This window comes from Furipterus horrens, unplaced genomic scaffold (assembly GCF_987537825.1).
Source record: "Furipterus horrens unplaced genomic scaffold, mFurHor1.1.pri manual_scaffold_17, whole genome shotgun sequence".
NCBI classification, from domain to species: Eukaryota; Metazoa; Chordata; class Mammalia; order Chiroptera; family Furipteridae; genus Furipterus; species Furipterus horrens.
The window spans coordinates 116,319,128-116,343,866 of record NW_028327187.1 but is presented as its reverse complement, the minus strand read 5'-3'; the positions used below and the strand labels follow the sequence as shown (position 1 = coordinate 116,343,866).

Sequence of the window (24,739 nt, the reverse complement as noted above, 5' to 3'; positions counted from 1 at the left end):
TTCCAGCGGGTGTGTGTATCTGTGTTCACGGGTGTGTGTGTGTGACATATGTTTTTTGTTTTTTATCCTTACCCAGGGGCATGTTTTCATTGCTTTCAGAGAGGACAGGTTTGGGAGGCAGACAGAGAGAGAGACCTTTCTGACAGAGAGGAGTATCGATCCATGGCCTCCCGTACGCACCCACACTGGGGGATCGGACCTGCAACGTAGGCGTGTGCCGTGACCGGGGATGGAACCTGCAGCCCTGTGGTGCCCAGGATGACGCTCCAACCCACAGAGTCACCCCCCCCCCAGGCACATGTGACATGTTTTATCGTGCATACAAACTCATTAACTCTGTTACGTGATGAGCTCTGTGCTCTCTTCGAAGCATTGGCTGCTGCCTAACAAGGAACAAACCTTCCGAATAGCCATTCCAGTTCTCTCTTTATAGAGTTTTAAGTATAATTTCTTATTTGTTCTTTAAAGAAAGCTTTGCCAACTTTGAAATGGAAAGGGACGGAAAAGATGATTCAGACGATTGACATTTGGTAAAAACAAAAGGTGTGATAATTTTGGGGTGGAGTGTCTGTCGTTTTACAACAGAACAGATGTAGCTTCTTAACGGTGTTGTGTATTTTTGCTCAAAAGTGTGGGAAGTAGGTAAACGTCACGCCAGGGCTGGAAGGAATGCTTTCCTGTGGACAGAACAAGGGAGGGGAGGGGCATGAGATGTTTGTTTGTTTTTTTAAATATTTGTTATTTATTTAATTTTTTGAGAGAGGAAAAGGTGGAAAAAGAAAGGGAGAGAAACACATAGATCATTTGCCTCACAAACGTGCCCCGAGCAGGCATGTGCCCTGACCAGGAATTGAACCCATGACCTTCTGCTTCGATGCCCAGGCAATGAAGGAACTGCCCTTCTAGGGGTCAGGAAGGCTCAACTTAATGATCTCCTGGAGGAGAGGAGTTGGAGCAGGTCCTCGAAGGTACAGGTGGGGAGAGAGTGAGGGGTACCCCCAAAGGATCGGCGTTACGTAATTTTAAAAACTTTATCGCATCTCACTTCACAGACACTTGCATTGAAAAAATGGTTTCTCCCTGGCTGCTGGCCCAGTTAGTTGAACCGTCATCCTGTGCACCAAAAGCTTGCAGGTTGCATCCCCGTCGGGGCACATGCGTAGGTTGCAGGTTCGATCCCCACTCAGGGCACATGCGTAGGTTGCAGGTCCGATCCGCAGTCGGGATGGGCCGGGGTTAGGCAGTGAGTGTTGCTCTCCCCCTCCCTCCCCAGTGTCTGTCCTGCTCTAACATAAAAGAAGCTCGTTGTAGTGAACACTGTTCCTGTACCTGTGTTATGTACTCAGCACTTAGACACTGTATTTTGGGAAGGGACTTGGAGCATCCGGGCTTGTCTGCCATATTGGTGGCTTTACTGCATTGATTTCATGGGATACACTTGTAGCTCTGTAACTTGGGGCCTTGGGAGGACTCTGGAAAGTGTAACCATGGTGGAGGACTTAGGAGTCCGTGGCGTGAGCACTGCTGGACACGCATTATACGTGGGTAGTTACCACACAGGCAACCTAGACACTTCCGTACGGCAGGGCCGGGCAGGCCCGCGCGTCTGGGCCCAAGCAGGACCAGGTGAATAGAAACTGCGGGGTGTTGTTTTCTTGCAACGCGGTACGTGCGTCTTACTTGTTACAGCTGCCCTGACCTAAAGCACGTGAGTGCACACACAGCCTCCCGCCTGCCGTTCAGCTGAGCGTGGACCTGCCCGCGCCTGCACACCCGCTGTACCTCGCCCGGTCCCCAGGGCCTCGTTCCTGCTGCCGTGACAGCGCAGGGAAACCTGCGCAGGACTGTCCTGTCTGCGTCTGCCCGCATCCACCTTTCCCCCGGCCCGCTTGTGTGAAAGCCACTCCCACTGGCCATGGCCCTCAAGCCTCAGTCCTGGTTTCTGTCAGCAGCCCGTGACCGCTCTGTGCGCGCTCCTCCGTCCGTTTGTAGGACAGTGGCAGAGCGGGGTGGGTACTTCCAGCAGCAAGGACAGCCGAGGGCGAACGTGGAGCCGCGGGGGGCGGCAGGCAGGGCGTCCCGCGGTGGCGCCTACACGCAGGGGCCGCTCAGCCTGCCTTCCAGCCGTGAGCGTGCGTCTGGGGCTCCGGTGTCCGGCCTCGCGCGCCTCCTGCAGAGCACGTGAAAATCAAGGGCACGGGCACGTGTGTTACCCGGGCTTCCGGGTCCCGCCTCCCTGAGCTGGCCCGTGTCCGTCGTGGCCGGCAGGTGGCAAGCGGGTTCAGGGTCAAGGTCCGCCAACAGGGGTGGCGGACGCCTTCGCGAGAGCTGGCGGCCACGTATCTGTTACTGATGAGGCCTCGCAGTCCGAGGGGAGTCTGCTAACGATGTGTGCGTTGGACGCACTGGGCTCTGTGCTTTACGTAACGGTGATATTCCACTCCTGTGTGGGCGGCATGGGGACGCAGAGCCATCTGCTCGGGACTACATTCCACACGCTCCCACACCCGCTTTACGGTTGTCATTAACGCTTATTATAAAAGCCCTCGGAGCCCCGCAAACGGCTCATGAGTCACGGAGGAGGACAGCGCGCTCTTCGGGGGCGTGTTGGTGTTCCACTGCACCTTACCGTCGTCTGAGTTTTTTTTCTTTACGTTCACGCGGCTGGCCGGCCGGCCCCCTGCACGCACTGAGCTGTTTGTGAGGTCTCGCCTGTGTCGGGCACGAAGCTGTGCTTGGTGGACGCGCGGGGTGAACCGGGCCTCCTGAGCGCAGCGTGGTTTGTGCACAGACGCCTTGTGCGCAACGTGGGAGACAGGCGGTGAGCAGAGAAACGCAGACGAGGTACTTGGCCGTCATGCCTGCTCGGAGGGAGGGGACGTGGCCCAGTGCCTGGCTGGAAGGGCGCAGCTGGGAAGGACCAGGGGAACAGTGTGTGGCAAGGGCAGGCGGCGGGACTGACCTCCGGGATCTTGAAGGACCAACAAGGAGGCCAGGCCAGTAGGATGGGAGCAAGGGGCCGATGAGGAGATGCAGTCGGAGGAGGGGGAACGGCCCTCCAGCTTCTTGCAGGACGAGAGGGTACTGAGGACAGCCTTGGACTTAAACTTGTCCGGTGGCTTCCTGCCGCACAGGCAGAGGGCTGGCTGCGGGGTTGGGGACTGTGGGGCCGCCCAGCGGGGTCAGGCAGGATGCAATCTCGTCTTCCCCTGGGGCGGCTCCGCAGAGGCAGCAAGGAGCAGGCAGGTTGGGGACACTTCAGCAGATAGCGCCTGCGGACATGCAAACGGCACGTGACTACTGAGTGGGCAGGAGGATGTGCCGGTGTGGACGGATGGACGAGGGGCTGAGTGGTCTGCGGTCCCCGCTTGAGATGCAGGTTCGATCTGCAGGGGGACCCGCCTGCGGGGGGTTCCGGGCAGGACTGTGGAACTGGGGTGTGGCTCGGGGGGCTGGATGAATTCACCGGGGAGAGGTGGTCCTGCCCGGAGGCACACTTTGCTGCCAGTGGGAGGTGCCCACACGTCACAAAGGTGCGTTCTGGAACTTCGGGTGCTTGTAGGTTTTCCTAAGTCACTTGCCAACAGCTTGTATTTTCATGGAGATTTGCAAGCCTGGAGATGAGCGTTCGGTGAGCCTGCCGTCTGGAAACTTTTTCAGAGAAAATACGTTAACATGGTCTTATTAACTCCCCACCCCACCCCCTTTTTTTTTTAAGTAAGGAAAACAGCTTCCACTGAGGATTGTGCTGAAGTTCCCTTTTCCTCGACTTGGCGGCTTTCCTCGGAAGTGGGGGGCACAGATTCAGCCTGCATAGACCCGCGGACCTGTTATTCTTCTGGGGGTTCTGCTGACAACCGCAAGTCCAGTCTGACCACCACGTCACGGCACAATGTGGGCATTCGTTTTTGAATGACTTTTACAATTAGCCTTGATTTAATAAGAACATCCGTCGCATTTCCCAGCCACAGAGATGAATATGAATTTCATTAACCGAAATGTGCCATCCAAGGTCAGAAGGTGGCCTGCGAGTTTGTAGGCTGCACTGACAGGTATTCTAGAAACAGCCACGATTCTGAGATTTTGTCTAGGAGAGGCCTCTCCGCCTCCCTGAGAAAGAATCTCAAAATATTTCCTGTGAATTAGAGGTTGCCGAGCACACCCTGTATTTCACAGATGAAGGTCGGAACTGGCTTCCGAGAAAAAAATGGGTATTGATTCCTGACTTGCCGCAGAATGAATTGGCTGGTGCCTGTGTGAATGATCCCAAGCCGTCTGGTCTTCCTGAGTTTTTCTTTCGCCAACGGAAGGATCTTTGTGAGACATGCATTTGTGTTGAAGGTTTGCTTTCATCCGAGCTTTTTCTCTGTATCACAGTAAAATGCAGAACAAGAAATGTACCGCTTTCCACCATGTTCAGGTCTGTGCCGTGCGGCGGCACTAAGGACGTTGACCAACTCCAGAACGTTGTCATGTTCCCCAAGGAAGACTGTGTCCCCATGAAATCACACCTCTCTCCTCTTTGTCTCCCTCCCTCCCGCCCCCGGCTCCTCCCACGCTGCTTCCTGTCTCTTGAGTTGGGCCACGCTGGGAACTTCAAATAACTGGGATCGTACAAGATAGATCTTTGGCGTCTGGCTTCTTTCACTTAGCGCAGCGTCCTCAAGGTTCATCCCCAAGGCAGCGTGGGTCGGAATTTCCTTCTTCTTAACGCCTAAGTAATATTCTGTCACATACACGCACGCCATATGTTGTTTTTCCCATCACTCATCCGTGGATGTCCGGGTTGTTTCTGTCTTTTTGACTTTTTGGAAGGATGTCACTATGAACCTTGGGTGCAGATATCCATTCAGGACTCTCTTTTTCAGTTCTTTGGGGCTATACCTAGACGTGTGTGATCACTGGAGCACATGCTAATTCCATGTTTCATTTTTTGAGGGACAGTCATACTTTTTTCCAGAAGGAACCTTTGTGAGACGTGACAGAAATGGAATCTGACCCTCACTCAGATTCTCGAACACAGAGTTGGCGGACTGGGGCCCGCCGGCCAGATTCAGCCCCTTGCCTGCTTTTGTGCCGTCGACAGGCTGAGGATGTAGTTTCCATTTTTAAATGGTTTAAAAAAAGACAAAGAAAAAGAAGGTCAGGATCCATGAAAATTCTGTGCAGCTGAAATTTTATGGTTCATCATTAAAGTTTCTTTGCAACGCAGATGCCCCCATGGATTTATGTATGGTCCTTGACTGCTTCTCTCTACAAAAGGTAGCATCGAGGGATAGCAACAGGGACTTCCATGGCCCACCAAGCCAGAAGTATTGACTCTGATCCTGTAAGCAAGGTGGCCAGCCCTCCAGTGGGTTAAAATTAAAATCATAGGTCACAGAAGCACATACGCATCTGTGGACCGTTCTGCCATGTACGTTGGGTTTTCCAGCGGTCTCTGTGGGTTCATCAGACAGATACTATCGGGCACACATGTTTAAACGATGCAACGGTGATATGGGGGACAGAGTCGATGCGCTGGGACCGTCCCCTCCCCGCCCCCATTTCCTGGATGGGTGCGTGAGAGCAGAAGGCGCGGCGCCGGCCCGATGCTAATCCCTGCTGGACAGACGCTCCGCCAGAACTGGCCTACTTCCCGGCTCTCTCCTGAGATGGAAAGTGACGTTTATTTTTAGAAGTCATTACCCTCTGGGCACACCTGCCTTCGCTTCCGCAAAGCCCTCTCATCTTCAGGTTTCAGGCGTTCCACGCCTACAAAAACGCACGTCAGTTTTGTGGTTCTGGTGGGGAGCACACGGTCTCCCGACAGCAGGGCCTCCGTTTCTGGTGTGAGTGACTAGTGTGCTCCACGTGCGCCCAGGAGGTTGGGCCACCCACAGCGTATGGAACGGGGCATGTCATCGTCTGGATACCTGGGCACGTGGAGGGGGGCGACATGAAGAGGGTCCTTCAAGAAGGGCCCAGTCCCTGCGGCTCGGAGCGGGGAGAAAACCGTGACAGGAGCATGACCACGTATCGGCCGTGAGCACCTGGTGCGGCCCTGGTGGTCGGCGGTGCCTGGGACACTTCAGTAAAAACACATGGTGACATTCAGGTAGGCAGGGTTTTTTCCTTTGTTCAGAGGATTTCAGTGAGTTCGAAGTACCTAGAGCCAGGCAGGCAGACGGTGAACGTAATGACATTATCGGCTTTTAATGACTTCATTTAGCCCCGTGTCGCTGCTCCTGTTGCGTTTCAGAACCATTGTCAGGGGACGCTGACCAGATGCACGCTACCAGCCTGGAAAGTGTCACCCTGAGGGACGTGCTGGGACACACTCGCCCCCGCGGACCTTAAACCTCTCGTTGCTCCGTTGCAGGTTCATCCGGCTCTGCGTTGTCCTGGTAGCCACCCTGCAGGGGTGCGAGCCGGAAAGGCCCCGCTCCCCCGGGTGTCCGCTACTTGCCCTTTACAACGCGCGAGAGTCTGGGGGTCAGGAATGCTGGCGGCACTGAGCTGGGCGGTTCTGCTGGGGGGTCTCTCCTGGGGCTGCAGACAAGATGTCAGCCGGGGCTGCTGTCGCTGGTTGGCTTGGCTGGGGCTGCACCGTCCCCACGGTGGCTCCCTCCCGTGGCCGGCAGGGGGTGCAGGCCGTCGGCAGGAGGCCTCAGTGGTGCTCCATGCTGGCCTCCCTGCGGGCAACTAAGGGCATTTTATTTCATGAGTTTGATCCTATTTTAGCAAGCGACCGCATCAGTATTTTTATAGGTGACCCTTTCACTGACGACTGATAAAAGTAGGTGTTCATCCTTTTGACTTGGTGATTCCCAATGGCGTTTTGTTTTGTTTTCTACACTTGGGGCACCAAGAAGGCAGGAGGCGTGACAATCCAGGAACCATGTCCCTTAGACAGTTCTTCCTGGACCTAAGAGCTGCGTGGAAGTGTCCTTTCCCCTTCTGATATTTCACAATAAAAAAATGAGGTGGAAGTCATGAGGAGATGAACGTAGTGCTTCTAAAATCTGTTCGAGTTTCTCCACGTGAGCATCATTGGCATTCGCGGGCTGAGCAGACGTGTTGGAGGCCGGCTAGTGGCCTTCCTAGTCCCTACCCACTTGATGGCGGTGGTATCCCCCACTCCCCCTGTGACCAGCAAAAATGTCTCCAGACCTTGCGTAATGTCCCCTGGGGTGGGGGGCGCAGTTGTCGCTGGCTTAGACCCGCTGTGTTTAAATAGGGGCACGCTGGGACAACCCAGTGCTTTTATTGGGGATTCCATATGTGGGTCATGATCAGAGTTCAGTACCTGGGCGACCGCTGTTAACTCAGGTGGATCTGATGAACTGAAGCAGCAACTGCAAACTCAAACATCGGCGCTGAGACCACCAGAGGGTGGGGGTTGGAATGACAGCCGGGGCTGAAGGGGGAAAAAAAAAGCCAGTGTCTGGTGGCCTGATCTATTGCACTTTGACAAGCGGCCACGGGGGACAGTGAGTGGTTTTCTCCACGCAGAGAAATAATGCGTTCTTCTTCACCTCCAGCGTCTGGCCCCTGGCCAGCAGGGGGTCTTAGGCTGGCAGGTCCCCACCTCCCCTCCCCTTGCCCCCCTTGGTGGGCCGCGAGCTAGACCGTGGCCTCTGTCCCCAGCTCCGTCTTCCCGGTCACCGCTTGTTCCAGCATGGCCTCCCTCCTCCTGTCCTGTTTGCGTCTGTCAGTCCCAGAGAGGATGATAACAGCACACCAAGGAGCTCTCCCTGGAGATGTCACCCGGAGGGATGGAAAAGGCGCTTCAACATGTCTCGGTGCCAATGATTGTAGCAGCCGGAAGGTGGGCACTAGCCCAAGGCTCAGAGCCTGAGAGCTTGATTTGAGAGAGAGAGAGAGAGAGGGAGAGAGAGAGAGAGAGGAAGGAGGTGGAGAGAGAGACACACAGAAACATCGATCAGTTGGCCTCCTGTACTCACCCCAACTAGGGATCGAACCCGCAACCTAGGTTTGTGCCCTGACTGGGAATCGAACCTGCAACCTTTTGGTGCCCAGGACAACGCTCCAACCCACGGAGCCACCCAGCTGGGGCTCTCATTTTAATTTATTGTTTCAAGCCATAAACTCATTGATTTTGACATGTTGCATAACCAGACGGATGTTATTAACCAAAGTCACATTTCTCATTTTTTTTGGCATTGGTGACACATAGATGATGTTAATTATACTTAATGAGTTTGACAACATATATAAAAGATAATCTCCCATTCCAAGACTCTTCATTTGTGGGTTGCCATCTGTTTTTGGACCAAAGAAATAAGAATTTGATTCGAAAGCTTTTTTTGTTTTTTTTTTCCTGAACAGCTTGTAATAAGAGCTGTTTATCTATTAATTACTTATTGGATTATTATGGATTTTAATGTTTTAATTTCCAAGCGATTTGGAGCTTATTGTGGTGGCAGCTGCTCATATTTTGACGCTTCATGGTATTTAGCAATTCCGTCATAAGGCCAGGGTCCCCCCTGGTAATTTACAAGCCATCCTGAAGCAGCTTTCTACTTCAGGCTACTATAAGGAATATTGCCCCATTCCATCTCCAGGACACAATTTTGTTCTCATAATGAAATGTATTTTTATTTTAAAAGCCAAGTCCATGTTCCCTTGTGCCTGCTTTACTCTGGCGCCCTTTATTTTTTATTCAAAGAGTTGTAGACAAATGTTATTCAAATATTATTTTTCCCCAGAGGTAGATTTTTTTTTTTTTTTTAGTAACCCTGGTTGTTTCTTTTCCCTTCTATATCCTTGTGATGTCTTTATTTTAAAGGTGCTATCATGAATCTGCCTGTGGAACCCTTTCGTGTCCTTTAAACAGCCTAACTGCAGACATGCCTCGGGGAATAAGTCGGCTTGCTGTAAACCGTGGCATGAGGTTCCGCGTAATTGCACTCATACGAGACACCTGTATTCATAGCTTCACCCGTGGATTTGAATTCTATTAAATCTGGCATCTTTTTCTTTTTTTAATCACTTAAAACTATTAAGAATTTGGAGAAAATGGCGGGCGTCTCATTTCTTTTAAAAATGTTTTTAATCTGTTGATTTTAGAGAGTGAACGGGGGAGAGAGGAACGTCAGTTTGTCGTTCCACCTAGTTATGAAGTCGTTGGTTGATTCTCGCATGTGCCCTGACCAGGGATCGAGCCTGCAACCTTGGCGTATGGGGACGACGCTCCAGCCAACTGAGCTTCCGAGCCAGGGCTTTATTTATTGAGTTCTTGAGCTTGTAGATGATCATAGATGATTTAAACTTCAGCAGGCCGGATTCACGCACAGCCAAAGACGTTTTAGGAGGAGGAAGGTCAGCTCCGTTGAGGAAACGCTGGTTGACTGCGTCGTGTGTTGACTGAGTGAAAAGGAAAAACAAGTTGTTGACAGGCAGGATGGTCATGATGAAATGTCAGCCTGCCTGGAAACCAAGGCCCTCAGAATTGGAAACGTGTGAGAACCAGGATGCAAAGAGGAGACCTGTCACAGCCTCCTTTTTTTTTGGCTGTATTTTAGGGAAGCCAAAGAGGAACAGAGATTCAAATGTGGGTTCTGTGTTTTTCTGAGCATGGTAGAGTCACGGAGGCTATAAACACGCAAACGTGCCTGTTTTGCTATGACTAACACCGCCCCGGGCATTGTCTGACGTTTCTCTAAAGCAGGGCTGCTGTGTTTTTTCGTTTGTTTGTTTGGTTTTTTTAGGGTGTGTGTGTGTGTGTGTGTGTGTGTGTGTGGTTGAAATTATCGGTGGCATATGGTGCAGTTCTTAAAGACACTTCAGATGGGCATTCATCCACCCTTCAATGATAGCAGTTGCTGAGCTCAAACGAATTTTAGCGACTTTGAGACTTCCTGCTTTCAGAATCCCGTCCGCCTCCAATGTAGCGCGCCTGGCCCTTTCCGTGTCTTCTTTTTCACGTTGCACATAAAACTACATAGTGTGCGTTGGCGTTTAACACGCAGGTAATGAAACGATGAACTGTGTTAAGTGTGACTTGGGATGAAAAAGAAAAACACTGTCGTCGATTTGAAGGAAAAAAGAAAGGAATGGGGAAGTCCGAGGCGACTACCTCCCGAAGGTTGTTAAGGTTTCTTTTTTTCTTTCTTCTTTTCTTTTTTTAACGTAGCTGCCCATTTCCCAACAGACCGACGCTTGGCGGTTTCTATGGTCGAGTGCGGGGCAGCCCACGGGTCCGAAGGTCTACACATGAAGTCACCGTAAAGGTAAGCGTCGCCCTGCCACGGGATTGTTGTCTTCTTCCCTGAAATCTGCTTGAGAGACAAAACTTCACTTTGCCAAACCTCAATACCTTCTGATTGAAAGTGGTCTTCCCAGGAGGAAGGTGCAGGTCTCTCTCCTCGCCGAAACGGAAGGCGGTGTATGGATAGACCGTCGTGAAGGCATTAGGGGCTAGGTTGTCCATTCTGCGCGATGAATTGGACGTCTCCTGCCTTCCAAGGAGTTTGGATACTCCATGAGCTATTCCGCCCTTTTCTGCGTCTTACCAGAAAAGGGTCACAGCTTCTAAACTCAGTCTCTTGTCAACATCATGAATGAAAATGAAGCTGAATAATTCAGGGTAATTGGGCACATGTGTGTAGGTTCTGTTTGGCTCCTCTTCCTTCATTTTAGGCTTTATTGGGTTCCTAAAACGATTTGGGTCTATCTTGCTCATTGCCTTGAAACTGTTAGAAAAACACAGGTTGCTGTATAAAGATCTAGGCAGGGGATAAGATTTCCAGAAGAGCAAACTAAGCAATCACAGGTACCCGGCCACGACGAGATGGAGCCCACGTCCCGGATTAAAACTGATGTTCAACCCCCCACAAAACAAAAGCTATAAAACTTACCTTGTCGTAGATAGGATTTTAAGGTTTGATTTTATTATTTATTTTTGTATTTTCTGGTTCTTTAAATATTTTTTTTAATTTAAAAAAGGCCCAGAGAACCTTTATAATTTTAAAAACATAGATGGATATTTGAGGAAGTTTTTTTTTTTTTTTTTTTTTTTTGCTTTGTTGTTTTATAAGACCCAATCAGAACTAAAATGATGGACCTAAATTTTAGATAGTTCTTGTTTAATACCAAGCATATAAAAAATTTTTTTAACAAAGGCAAAAAACTGTCTTAAAGGCATGTAACAATTTTGATACCTAAATATTTGAGAAGTGTAGTATATTCATAAAAACAAAGATGTATGGCCTGTTATGTTGACTCTGTGACTGGCTTTGGCCCAGAATCCTCTTTTTCATGGTTCACCCAGGTTGTAGCATGAACCTTTTTTGTGGCCACATAATATTCCTCTACATGTTTCTACCACCTTTTGTTTATCCGTCATCAGTTGAGGGGCATTTGAGTTGGCGTCACCTGCCAGTTGTTAGGAAGATCGCGGCTGTGTACGCTGCTACCGAGCGTGTGTGCGCGGACCCACGTGTTCATTTCTCCGGCACGTGCCGGTGGGAGTGGGATCATGGGGCTGTAAGAAGTGCTGCGTTTCATGTTGCGAGGAAGCCTCCACCTTTTCCAGAGCAGCTGCACCGTCCGTGAGGATCTGCCCATCTGCCCTTGAACCTTATTCTGAAGGTCAATGGGAAGAAGGGACACACAGGTCTGCCAATCGTAGGTGTTTAGATAGGGTGTGAATTCAGTCCTCAGGGAACGTGAGCGTCCAATGAATTGGGCCCACGTTGAGGTCCTGCTGTGCGGAAGGCACCGGTGTCTTGCTTTATGGGTGACGCCGGGTTTGGTTAGAGCCCCTGACAGGTCACTGTGCAGCTCATCCTTGCGGAGGGTCGTTGGGGGTCACGGTGCGGAATGGCACCCTACTGCGTCGCTCTGCGTGTGTCGTGTGAACGCAGCTGTCCATCGCACGGGCACGGCTGAGTGCCGGTAAAACTTTATTTATGCGCCCTGGCGTTGGACAGCCAACGCCACTTCGTGGGGCGTGGAGTAGGACTCTTGGTTTTCTTTCCAGTCCGTTAGAACTGTACACGCCTTCACAACTCACGGGTCCTACCCGAGGCAGCCGCAGGTGGGAACCAGCCTGTGCACCCCGGCCTAAAGGAACACCCGTGTTCTGTTTCTGCGTCAGGAGTGGGACCCCTGAGGCGGGGACAAGGGCGGTGTACCCTCAAGCCTGAGTCCAGGGCGTGCTTCCTTAGCGAAGGCAGTGCAGGCATCGGGACGCCAAGGCTCAGGAACGGGCTGGGGGCGGGGGGGGGTCTTCCTGCTGAGTGGTGAAGAGACGCCGCGCACGTGCATGACTGCTGAAGCCGTTCCTCCCGCCGCTTCCTCCGGGGACCGTCAGCCACGGCACCATCCTTTCTCGGGCACTCGTGGCATCACGTGCGTAGAGGCCAGGATGCTCCCAGACGCCCGCCTGTGTGTGCCCAGGACGGCCCACAGCAAAGGTCTGTGTGGTCCCAGCGTCGGGAGTTCCGAGACGGACAAGACTGTCCCGAGCTGCTGTCACAGGTGCAGTCCCATCCGTCTGTGGCTGTCACATGGGTGCTGCTGAGCATCGATGACAGAACGGACTCCTGTGTTTGCTGACATCTATACAGGGGTCCCTGGAGTCTCGCAAAGCTTTACGTGTTTTTCTTCTTAAAAAAGTTCTGTGTTGTTGCTTTGAGTTCAAAATCAAAAACGGTCGGCAGAGCCCTGGGCAGTGTGACTCCGTGGGTTGGTTGTCGTGCCGCAAAGCGAAAGGTCCCCCCAGCCCCCCCCTTCTACCCCAGCTCTGCAGCAGCACAGATGCTTTGGGCTCCCCATCACCCGTCCACGAAAATTGTTGTCCACAGAGAGACACCGGCCAGCTTCTCCCCCACGTACGAGGCGATGGCAGCGTTGCGCTGGGGTCCTTAGCTCGGAGGGCAGCCTTCTTGCACCGGGTCCGGGGCACATTGTTAGAGGTCAGGGTCCCTCTTGCAGTGTGCGTGTGCATGCACGCATGTGTGTGTGTGTGTGTGTGTGTGTGATTCCTGGTATTGCCCAACAGGAGAGTCCTTCTTGCACTGTGTGTGTGTGTGTGTGTGTGTGTGTGTGTGTGTGTGAGAGAGAGAGAGAGAGAGAGAGGGAGAGATTGCTGGTATTGCCCAACCCCAGGCTTTCAGTGTAGCAGCTGCTCAGGAATTTGTTCTGTGTCCTCTTTCTGTGACCTCATCTCACAGAAAAACCAGGACCGCCCCGGCCACCATGGCTCGGTGGGTCGGAGCGTCACCCTGGAGCCGAAAGGTTATAGGTTCTATCCCTGGTGCAGGCACATATGGGAGGCAAGCAACCTCTCTCTCCCTCCGTCCCTTCCTCTGTCTCTGAAATCAAACATATCCTTGGGTGAGGATTTAACAAGGAAAAAAAAAAGGCAGACTTAGGAAAGGAGTCAAAGCCATAGGAACGGAAAGTAGATAGTAGCCCGGGTGCCCGGGGGTGGGCGTGGGCGAGGGGTGAAGAGTGTTTCATGGGGACAGAGTTTCTGTGTGGGGCGATGAGAAAGTTCTGGAGAGCCTGGCGGTGACGCCTGCAGGTGACATGAATGTCCCTAACCCTGCTCAGCTGTGCACTTAACTCGCGCATGAGTTCTGTTAGTGTGCGTACGTTACTGCGAGAACAGTTCTCATTCACGGTGACTTTTCCCACGGGGAACAATGCCTGAGAGTGTGGCCCGTGGGCTCCGAAGGCGGGTCCCTGACAGCCTACAATGCTCGCAGCTGGACACGTGAGCTGCCGTGACTGCCGGGTGGATCCTGGCTCTCGGGGGCATGGGAGTCGTGTGCCTGCGTCGCTCTGTTCTCTGGGGCCAGCGCATCGTCCGCGCCCCCCACGTCGCCCCCGCCTTCCAGGCACTGCAGGCGTCAGGCAGACGGTCCCGCGAGTTTCTCGGGCGAACAACAGAGAAACGGAGGCTCTCTCCGCATCCTTCTGTGGTTTCCTGAGCCCGGGCCTCTGCATGGAATGGCATCAGGGTGATAGGTTGGCCACGATGCCCATATGGTTTTTTTTTGTAAAAGAAAAGACATTTTTTCATTTCCACCAGTAACTTGATCAGCTTGGATGTTTTGTGTATGTTGGCTCTTCCCCGCGTGGGGGAACATCGATTGTCCTCAGTGAGTTCTCTTGATTGCATCAGCATCAACTTCGACTGGCCTGCCCGACCGTGGACCATCGTCCAGAGAGACATCTCCAACCGTGACAGTCCACAAACCACGCTTGACACGTTGCGTGCCTCACAGCGCCTTCTCCATACACGGCACAGATCCTGCTTTTTTGCGTGTTTACCTTTCTTGAAATAGTCAAGCATAGTGGGCTGAAAATGTGTATTCTCTTCCATCTTCAACATTAAAATGGCTGCACAAAAACTGGCCCATTCTGATATATTTTCTTAAAATGCAGGCTACTAGGACAGCTGTCACAATGCAGCCTAAAAACTGTTCCAAAGAAAGTTAAAGACAGCTAAGCACTGCTGGAGCCACCACACAGGAAAACACTAAACGCACTTTTTGGCCCACCCGGGACACAGTGACATGGCCCCTGGCTGACTGCGCGTCTCCTCGGTGCTGTGGACGCGCTGAGCGTGAGCTTATCGGTTACACTGCTGTGAGTGGGAGGCGTCTGCCTCCCATGGCTGGGGGTCTGCTCAGGGACACCCACCCGCCAGGAAAACCACTTCGTGTGTCTCAGCCATGCAGCCATGTGCTCCCGTCTCGGGCTGTGGGACTCCACGTGCGGTTCTCAACGACATGGTCCTCACCCCACACATGCGATGTTTACTGGACAGAACGTCAGCTCGTGTTCCTTATCTGTTCCCCTGCATGTGTCTTCCTGAGTGTGGTCTGTGAGCTGACCCTCTGCCAGCCTTACAGAATGCTCCAGCATTTACTTTTGGAATTGTGTCACCGGGTGTATGTCCTCCTTACAAATCATGACATTTTTATGTAACACGAGATCACACAGTGGCACATGAATCAGCCATGCATTAGCGTCATGGGAATAACATCATGGGTGTTTTTCTTTTTTCCAGTCGCAGAAGAAAGCCGTGTGGACAGTGTCGGGAACAAAGCTCACTCCGTGTTTCCTCTGCCTTTCCCACAGAGGGTGACTCCCGCTTCCTGAGGCCCTTGTCGCCGCAAGGTGGGGCTAAGATGAGCATAACGAGCGACGAGGTGAACTTCCTGGTGTATCGGTACCTCCAGGAGTCAGGTAAGGGGGCCGCGGCTCTGTGGGTAGGAACCCCGCCTCCCACGTGCTGTGCCGACCCGTCCGCCGTGGGTGGGAAAACCACGCTCGGCAAGACCTGGAGCGCGGGAGGGCACAAGACAGAGGAACGCGGGGGAGGAGGAAATGGACGGCCCCTAACATGCTGTCAGGGACGGCGTGTCTGCGATGGCTGCCATTGGAAACACTGTAGAGAACGGGAGCTTTTAGCGTCACGACAGATAGCGAAACTGCCTTTGTGATCCGTCGCCCGTGGTCAGGGTGTCAGCCTCTGTCTTCCCTCCTCGTGAGGATGGAGAGACCTCCCCGTGGGCCCGAAACTCCTCTGCGCTGGACTTTGCTTCCTGCCTTGTGCGCTGTGCGGTGGAGAGGCCGCTTTGTTACCATAGTTATGGCTCCCCGGAACGTCCCCATGGGTGCGTTATTTGGAGAGGGCCTTGGGTGAGGGTGCAGTGTTGGTGGGTGGGCTCCAGCATCCCTCCCAGGTGAGACCGGCTCTCGGGACGTTAATCCGTCCGCAGAGCAAACACTCCCTGAAGTGCTGGCCTCTGAGGGAATTGCACGCGAGTCTGAGCTGGAGTCCAGGTTGACCCTCTGTCCCGAGGGCCACTGCCGCCCCTGGCTCATGGGGGCCGGGCGGTGGTGACGATGGTGGTGACAATGGTGTGACAGTGTGAACATACTGAGCCGCGAAAACGTGGTTGAAACGGTGTATTTATGTCGTGTCTATTTTACCACAATTTTTTTTAAAAGTCAGTATTATAGGTAAAATGTTTCATGTCTACGTTAGTTCCGAGTCTGGAGAAGTGGCCTGAGAAAGGAGAGAAGGGAGGAATCCCCTGCATCCCACTTCTTTTTTTTTTTTTTAATTAATTTATTTGTTATATTTAGAGAGAGGGGAGAGGAGAAAGAGAGGGAGAGAAACATCCCTGTGTGGTTGCCTCTCACTCATGCCCCCAACTGGGGACCTGACGTGCAACCGAGTCATGTGCCCTGACTGGGAATCGAACCGGCGACACCTGGCTGGCAGGCTGACGCTCAATCCAGTGAGCCACAGCAGGCAGGGCTTGCATCCCACTGCTAATGCCGCAGCACGGAAGGGCCTCTTCGCACTGTGTAGGACACAGTCGTTGCTGAGCCGGGTCGGCGTCTGAACAGATCTATCGTTGTTGAAAATAAGAGAGAAAGGGGATCAGTGGTGACGGAAGGAGACTTGGCCGGGGAGGGGAGCACACCCTACAGTCCCCAGAGGACGTGTTAGAGACCGTACACCTGAAACCTCTGCAGTCTTAGTCACCAATCTCACCCAATCAAGTCGATAAAAATTAAAAAACAATACAGGAAATAGCAGCGTCCTTTGGAATAGCAGCATACGGGAACCCCGGCAGATGTCCTCCGGCGGGTGATGTCCTAAGCAGACTGCAGCCTCCTCAGCCATAGAAAGGGGGGAACTCTTGATACACAACTGAGCGGGGGAGGGGGTGGGGCAGGCTGGGTCCCACGAGCCGGCATCCAGAGACCCTGTGCTGTGTGGTTCTCCGTGCAGACGCTGTGGAAGCGCAGGGCTAGGGTGGGGTGGGCAGCTTGGGGCTTCCTCCTGCCCTGAGGGATGAGTCCCATGTCCTGGCTGGGCGGGGCGTCGCACACATGGGCACACACGGTGACGGCACGTGTGCAGCAGGTGGCATGTGGGAGCACGCATGCACGCAGCTCAGGAATAGTGGAACCGAGTCAGGTGTGCCGGGCAGGGACCCAGGCGTTAGCTACCGGCCTCTTGGTGTGGATGTTGTGCTACAGCGAGAGGGGACGTCACCCCTGGGGGCCCTCACGACCCTCTGCGGCACCCTGTTCTCAACTTCCCACGAGCGCATGCTTTCGAAGTTATCAAACCAAAACGCAATGAAAGCGGGCACAGAACTGTGCGCACAGAGCCGTGTGCGTGAGAGAGAAACCGGGTGGTCGGTAATACAGAGGCAGCTGGGACACGGTCATGAAAGGCTCCGGTCCGTGGTCAGCGTGTGGCCTGGGTTTTGGGGGGGAAGCTCTTTGGTGTCGTTGGTTCCAGTAACAGACTCAGGAATGTACGAATGGTGCCCGCACCAGCGTCTTGGGCTGTTGGAAGTGACCGTAATGGGGCGTCACCATGAGAGGATGGATGGTGTCGTGTGTGTGCCGCTGGCTCTTCGCGGCCTCAGGGACTCGGCCTCGGGGCCAGGCACTGCTTGGATGCCAGCCCACCTGCTGATGGCACGGGAGCCGTGCTCAGGAGAAGCAGTTCTGCATTGGATGGGGGCCGGTCACTGGGCAGCCTGCATTTTTACTGGGCAGGGTGGGGGCCTCTGTGGGGACTTCTTCCCCCACGGGGAGCCTTAGCACGTGTCTAAAGTATCCCCTTAGGAACTTGACCTCCAAGGATTCTATAACAGGTCTGTGGCCAGCCTGAGACCGGGGACAGATCGCAGGCTCTTCGTTCCTGGAGGTTTAATTTTTTAATTGATTTTTAGACAGAGAGGGGCAGGGAGAGAAAGAGAGATTTGTTGTTCCGCTTATTGATGCGCTCGCTGGTGGGTTCTTGTTTGTACCCTGACCGGGGACGGAACCCACAGCCTTGGTGTATCGGGATGACGCGCTAACCAACTGAGCCGTGCGGCCAGGGCCCTGGAGGCAGCTGAGTGGCCACAACGTAATAGATCACTAAAGGCTTTTTGCGCCCATTCATGAAGGTCAAGGTTTCTCAGCCTCACCACTGTTGACATTGGGGCCCAGATCATTCTTCACCTTGGGGAGCTGTGCTGTATTGTAGGGTGCCGAGCAGCAGCCCCGTCCCCCTCTCCCTAGAGGCCAATAGCACCCCCCCCCTTCCCCTCCATGGTGACACCAAAAATGTCCTCAGACTTTGTCCCCTGGGGGGCAGCATTACCCCCAGGTGAGGACTCGGGATTCCGATCCTTCCGTTGGGAGATGCTCCGTCTTCCCACTAGTTTTCTACTGCGAAGTGGGGTTTCAATGGGCTTCCGAGTCCCTCACCCTTTACCTCCTGGTTCCTTCCGCTGCAGAACTCAAATAGACTTGAACAGTGAGCAGCATGCGGTCCCTGTCTTCATTACATTTTGCAGGGTGTTTTCCCCCTTCCAGGAAGGGACTGTGTGGCAGAGCATCCTCAGGCAGATCATAAAATAGTCGGGAGGAACAGATTCTTAATCTGATTTTGTTTCCCTTTCAGTGACAAGGTTCGATAACCAGGAAAGGGGTGTTACTTTTAGTATTTGAGAATAATTGCATCTTCCAAAATAATTAGGTGGCCCTGCTCACTGTCACCCTAGCAGCCATCGGATTACCCCATAGGCTCCGCTGTTTCCTGGGACCACGCCACGCCGCCTTCTGCAAGACACATTTCCACGGGTTCTGGAAGCCATTTCCATGGCTCAGCTGTCTTCATTTCTTCCAAAATTTCAGGGCTTGTTGTTTCGCTGAGTGTCTAAAAATAGGCGTGGACGGCAGAGGCTCTCCTGCATTCCTAACATGCATCCCTCTTTCCAAAGACCGTCTCTATGGAACCGCGAGGCAGGCATTCCTTGGACGTCACGGTGAGCCTTTGCTTTAGACATGATACAGGGAAAATGTTAGTTTCACCAAATAATAAAGGCAGACCGGAACAATCTGTCAGTTTTACCTAGAGGATGGACATACCTCGAAAATCATGTGAAACAGCCGCGTCTCCTGAGCTGACGTTTTAGAATATAATCGCTGCAAGCCACGCATACGTGTTGCTGCTGCGGCAGAGTCACAGGACACGGCCGCTGTTGCGATCCCAGTTTGTTGTAGCAAGAAGACACACGTTATAACGGAGTCACGCGACTCTAGTGTAGTGGGTCCTTGAAAGTTGCTTAGACAGTGGGCCTTAAATGTCCTCACCACTTAAAAGGGAAGTGTGTGCAGTGCTGGAGGTGGTACCTCACCTTATGGTGGCTGTGTTTCTGCAGCCGATACATGGGTCAGCTCCCACCACCAAGCATACACAACGTTACCTCTCCATTGTTTCTCCGTACAGCAGGGCGGGGGCGGGGTGGGCTGGGGTATAGGTCATCCGCGACAGGGAAAGGCACTTGGGGCACATGCAGGAGAAACCAAGCGTTGGCGTCCAGGGTTTTGATCGGGGGTCAGTCACGTGACCTGCAGCACCTGCTGAGGGGGCAGAAGGACAGCTAGGAGAGGACGTGGGTCATGGTTGTGCGTGTGTGTGTGTGTTGTGTTTCAGTGTTAAAAAATAACTTTAGCCCCAGCCAGTGCGGTTCAGTGGGTTGGAATGGCCTCCTGGTACCTAAAGGTTGCAGGTTCGATTCCCAGTCACAGCACATACCTAGATTGTAGGTTTGATCACGGGTCCGGGCACAAGTGGCAGGCAACTAGTCAATGCTTCCTTCTTGCAATCGATGCTTCTCTCTTCCTCAGTCTTGCCCTCTGTCTCTAAAAGCAATGAAAAGATGTCCTTAGCTAAGGACAAAAATAAATAAAATTTTAAAAAACAGCTTTAAAAAAGGTAGGGGTGGGTAAATAGCTGGAGAGCATGAGGCCCAGGCCCTTCATATAGACAGAGTAAAACACCCCCGAGCCGGCTTCGTGGCATCGATAATTCATGCTTCTCCACCCCTGGCCTATCACGGTCCTCCTGCAGAGTGCGGGCTGCAGGTCCTCAGATCGTGCTCCCCCGGCACGGTTTTACGAACGCGCCTGTGCAAAGTGTGACTTGTTGCATCACAGACACCCTGGTGATGGTGCCGTTGCAAATGGACTCCTTTTATTTAAGAAGAGTGTTCTCGCCCTGGCCAGGTGGCTTGGTCGGTTGGAACATTGTCCTGTACACGAAAAGGTTGCAGGTTCGATCCCCAGTCAGGGAAACAACGGATGGGTGCTTCTCTTCCTCTCCCTTTTCCTCCTCCTCTTCCTCTTTCTCTAAAATCAATAAACATATTCCCAGGTGAGGATTAAGAAATAAAGAACCTTCTCCTAAACTGTTCTTTTGGTTTCCTGATAACCTTGTTGAGCAGCAGTGGAATTGCAGGGACTCGGCCCTCTCCTGAGCGTGACGGTCCCGGCCTGCGCGCCTCGACTGCCCGGTTCCCCCGGTCCTCACCGTTCTGACTCGTATGTGTGCAGAGGCAAAGGCTCCGGTTTGCCTGTTGACTTGTCGGCGGGGGAGGCAGCCTCACTTCAGTGTTTCTAAGTTAAGGTGGTTTAACTGTTGGTCTAGACATGGGGAAAAAAAGTTAAAGTCACGCTGAAGATTCCTTGAACGGTTGTGGGGTCCCTTCCTACTTTAAAAGCTGGCGATAAGAAGACGTGTCAGATGGCCGGCGCTTGCTTTCTGAGCTACGCGCCGCTCACCCAGGTGCTTGTTTGGAAAGTCCCCACACCGTTGACCGTGAAGACCTCCCGGCTCGGAAATTTTAACGTGACCTGAAAAGCCTGCAGCCTTGAAATGTTGCCATTTCCTGCCAGTGTTAGTCTCTCTCTGTCCGTTCTCGGGAGTCTCAGACTGCCCTTCCCTCCCTCCCGAGTGTGTGTGTGTCGCGTCCCTGGAGTGTCTTCCTCCGTGCACTTGTTATAGGCCACCGTCCCCCAGGGGACGTCCTCTCCTTTCCCTCCCACCCCGTGTCTGCCATCAGCACGGGCCCCCTACCTCTCCGCCCTCTGCCCCGTGACTTCTTTTTTAAAATAATTTTATTTGTTTACTTATTTGTAGAGAGAGGGGAAAGGAGAAAGAGAGGGAGAGAAACATCACTGTGTGGTTGCCTCTCACGCATGCCCCCAACTGAGGACCTGACGTGCAACCTCGGCATGTGCCGTGACTGGGAATCGAACCGGCGATACTTGGCTCCCAGGCCGACACTCGCTCCACTGAGCCACAGCAGCCAGGGTTGCCCCGTGATTTTGGGGACATATTCCCAAGCACCCGCAACAGGATCCCAAACTTGTCATCATCAGTTTCTCAAGCAGCGCCCCTCCCTGCAACAAAAACCTTGCTGTGTGCTTTAGTGTGAAACATGAACACGTGGGCTTCACGTGCAAAGATTTCTTTTCCCACGGCCTCTGTTTCCGCCTTCTCTTCCCACAGCTCCGCCAGTCAGGTGTTCCCCGGGCTTGTCCCTTCCCAGCCCTGTCCCAGGACTTTGTCATAGAAACAGCGGGACAGGTCCTTGAACGGTGTTGTTTCTGTACCATGGATGATGTGCCTCCAGATCTTCACGGCTGTTCGTGCCAATGGGCCCGTCATGGTGACATGGCTTCCGTTACGGGTCATTTTGCTCAAAGCCGCAGAAGGTAACGACCACATTAGGGGCAGACGTGCCGGCTGCCAGGCACGATCCCAGGTCCTTTGCAGATAAAGCTGTGAGCCCCTGGGATGGGGGTCCCACCGCCCGGACGTCAGTGAGCGAGGACGCAGAACGGGCCGTCTGGTTTCAGAATGTTCCTCTTCAGTGGTTTTTCTCAACCCTCTTACTGTGGTGAAATGGCTGATTTATTTTCCGACGTGAGCCCTGCCTTCCTGGACTACGCGGCACTTGGCCTGGATGTGGCGGCCTTTTCTGTATCGCTGAATTCGGTGCTGCGTGTGCGACGTTCACATGTATCTTCCCAAGACGGGCCGGGATGTGAAGTTCCCTTGGGATGTCCTCATCGGGTTTGGGCATCGGGGTGATGCGGCCTCAGAAGACACGTCAGGTCCAGAACTGCTCCGCTCAGGACCCGCTGGCCTGTCTGCTGGCCCGGGTCTGTCCCCTACGTCTGGGTGGAGGCAACTTCCTGTAAAAGACCAGATGGTTAATTTTTTTTAAAGATCTTATTTACTTAGAGAGAGGGAAAGGAAACGAGAAAGGGAGAGAAACAGCCATGTGTGGTTGCTGACTTCTGCACGCCCCCAGCTGGGAGGACCTGGCCCGCCACCCAGACATGTACCCTGACTGGGGATCGAAACGGTGACCCTTTGGTTTGCAGGCCGGCGCTCAATCCACTGAGCCACACCCGCCAGGACCAGATGGTAAATATTATAGTCTCCGTCACAACTGCTCAGCCTTGTGGCATGAAAGCAGCCATTGAAAATACTTAGGGCCCTGGCCGGGTTGCTCAGTTGGTTGCAGCGTCATCCCGTACCCCAAAAGGCTGCGGGTTTTATTCCCAGTTTGTGTGCGTGTGGGAGGCAACCGATCGATGTTTCTCTCTGTCTCTTTCTTCCTCTCTGTCTGAAATCAATGAACACACCCTTGGGGGAGCTTTCTTTTTTTTTTAAACTACATAGAAACATGAGAGGTGTTGTGTTCTGACTGGATGTCATTTACAGGCAATGGGCGGATTCAACAAATACTCATAGATTTTAAAATATTTCCCACCGTGCTACCAGAGGTGATTTGGGATGCCATCAGAGGTCGAGGAACCCTTGAACTCTAAGAATAGAGCGGTTGTCAACGACCAGGTGGCTGGTCGTTGGGTGGTGGCGACTGTCCTCGGCTCGGGTTCTGGGAAGACGTCTTATTTTTTCAAAATGCAGAGCTTGTGCCTGGCCCTGAGACGTGGCAGAACCCTGTGTGTTTAGGTCGAAAGGCCGTCTCGTTGAGACTAGAGGATGGGGCACAGAAGGGGAAGGACCCAGAAGCTGGGTTGGGGCAGAGTCGCAGAGTTCAAACCCCACGCGCGTAGAAGCCGTGGATGCGTTTTGGCAATGAACGTGGAGGCCGTGTGTGTGCAGGGTGAGGTCCCCACGGCGGTGACCATTGACGGCCGCCCACCGTGGGGGCTGCGAGGCCCATTAGCAAGTGCTTTTATGTTGTGTTTGTGCAGAAAGAACAGGGACACACATTGCCCAGACCCCGGAGTTCCACGTAGCAATTCATGTGCGTAGAGACGGGGCGCGGAGGAAACCCGCCCCCGTGGGAGGACAGTTATGCCAAGTGTGGAATGATGTCAGTCATACCCTCCGCCTCCCAAATTGCCTTCTGTTCTCCCAAAGTCCTAGGTCAGTGTTTACTACAGTTGTTCATGGTGCGGCCCCCTGTGACTCTGGTTGGGGGTTCATGCTTCTATTTCCCAATTTCCAAACGTCAGACCCGGCGTTCATGAGAGTCCCCGACTGTGGAGGCCTCGGTGCGTCCAGAAGGAGCCTTGGAGGGGGAGCCTTGCTTCCTGAGGGGCCGCCAGCCGCTGGAGCTGAGGTGTCTCCTCCGGCTCAGGGAGCATTTCAGGGAAAGCAGCCTGCCCGCGGCCAAGGCCGGGGAGCCCCAGGGAGCCGCCTCAGCCCAGCAGGTGGCCGGGGAGGAAGTGGCGACCTTGATTTATAGCTCAGTGTGTTCCCGCCTGGGCGTGTCCCGGCTCAGAAGACGGTTAAAAGTCTTGTCGGGTGTGTTCAGTGGCAGGGCGTGCTCAGCCGCCACCCTTGGGGTCCATGCCAGATGTTAAAAGTGAAACCCTGTTTTAATGGGGCCCTTCCGCTGTTTTGGGGGCGGGAGCCAAGGCCGTTGCCTGGGCACCAAATTCCACGTTGTGGCCGGCCACCTACAACAGGCGGGTGGTCTAGGACAGGTCTGCGGGGTCCGGCTCCCCGCTGCACCCCGTCTTCTGTGCACAGTGGCAGGCGAGCACGGGGTCCTGAGCACCCCCTTTTTTACTTCTATTTGAGATACACACATGAAAGTGTCAAGCTAGTGAGAGCATGGGCATCGCTTTCGACAACAGGATGCCAAAGAATTCTCAGCATAGTATCCGTGTGCCTTTTATCACGGGCGCGCCTACGATTTGCATCTGGTCACTGCTGCTCGCGCAGAACACGGAGTCGTCTGGGGAGAGGATCCGTCACTTCCGAGAGGAAGAAAGAAGCAGCCGGTGGTGAACCGGCCCCCAGGTGGATGGCGTGATTCCTTATTCGCGCACGTGTGCGTGTGTGTGCGTGCGTGTGTGTGTGTCTTCCCCGGCAGGTGTGATGGATTCCCCCCAGCTCCACTGTGTCCCCCCGGCCTCCCTCCCATCCTCCCTGTTGTCAGCACGTGCCCGCCCTGCGAGGACGTGGGTCTGCACGCCAGGCCACCGCGTCCCCGTGTAGGGAGGGGGCTGCTCCCGGTGGCACAGTGGACGGGAAGTTCCAGCCGTTCCCGGCACGCCCATCTCTGCAGAGGCAGAAGGGAGCGCTGGGTACCAAGGCGCAGCCAGGCCCCGGTTTTGCTTTCCGGGAGACCCGCTTCGTCGCACGGTCTTCCTGCAGAGCCACTCAGGTGGGGTGGTTCTCGTGACCACGGGGCCACTGAAGGGCCGCGGCCTTCCCCTGGCCTTCCCCAGTGGCCTTGGTGGGCGCCCGAAGACTCCGTGAGGGACCTCCCCATTGCACACCTTCCGCTTCCTGTGGAGGGGAGGACCCACCCAGTGAGTGACTCAGCTGGGGTTCAAAAGGCGTTGCCCCAAGCTCCTCTTTCTCTTTCGGCTTCCTGGGCCCTCCGTGGCACCGCGCTCCTTGCGTTGTGCCGGCGCAGGG

The 24,739-nt window shown here is 53.7% G+C and overlaps 1 protein-coding gene across 4 annotated transcripts in view; it reads left to right on the top strand.

Moving 5' to 3' along the window:
- TBL1X (transducin beta like 1 X-linked) overlaps window positions 1–24,739 on the top strand; it is a 98,961-nt gene that overhangs the window by 55,466 nt on the left and 18,756 nt on the right. For all 4 annotated transcript variants that reach the window (XM_090264487.1, XM_090264486.1, XM_090264485.1 and 1 more), the window contains exons 3-4: window positions 10,139–10,235; window positions 15,100–15,207. In XM_090264487.1, the coding sequence (XP_090120613.1) occupies window positions 15,150–15,207 (58 nt within the window). In that variant the 5' untranslated portion in view covers window positions 10,139–10,235; window positions 15,100–15,149. The remainder of the gene's footprint in view (window positions 1–10,138; window positions 10,236–15,099; window positions 15,208–24,739) is intronic.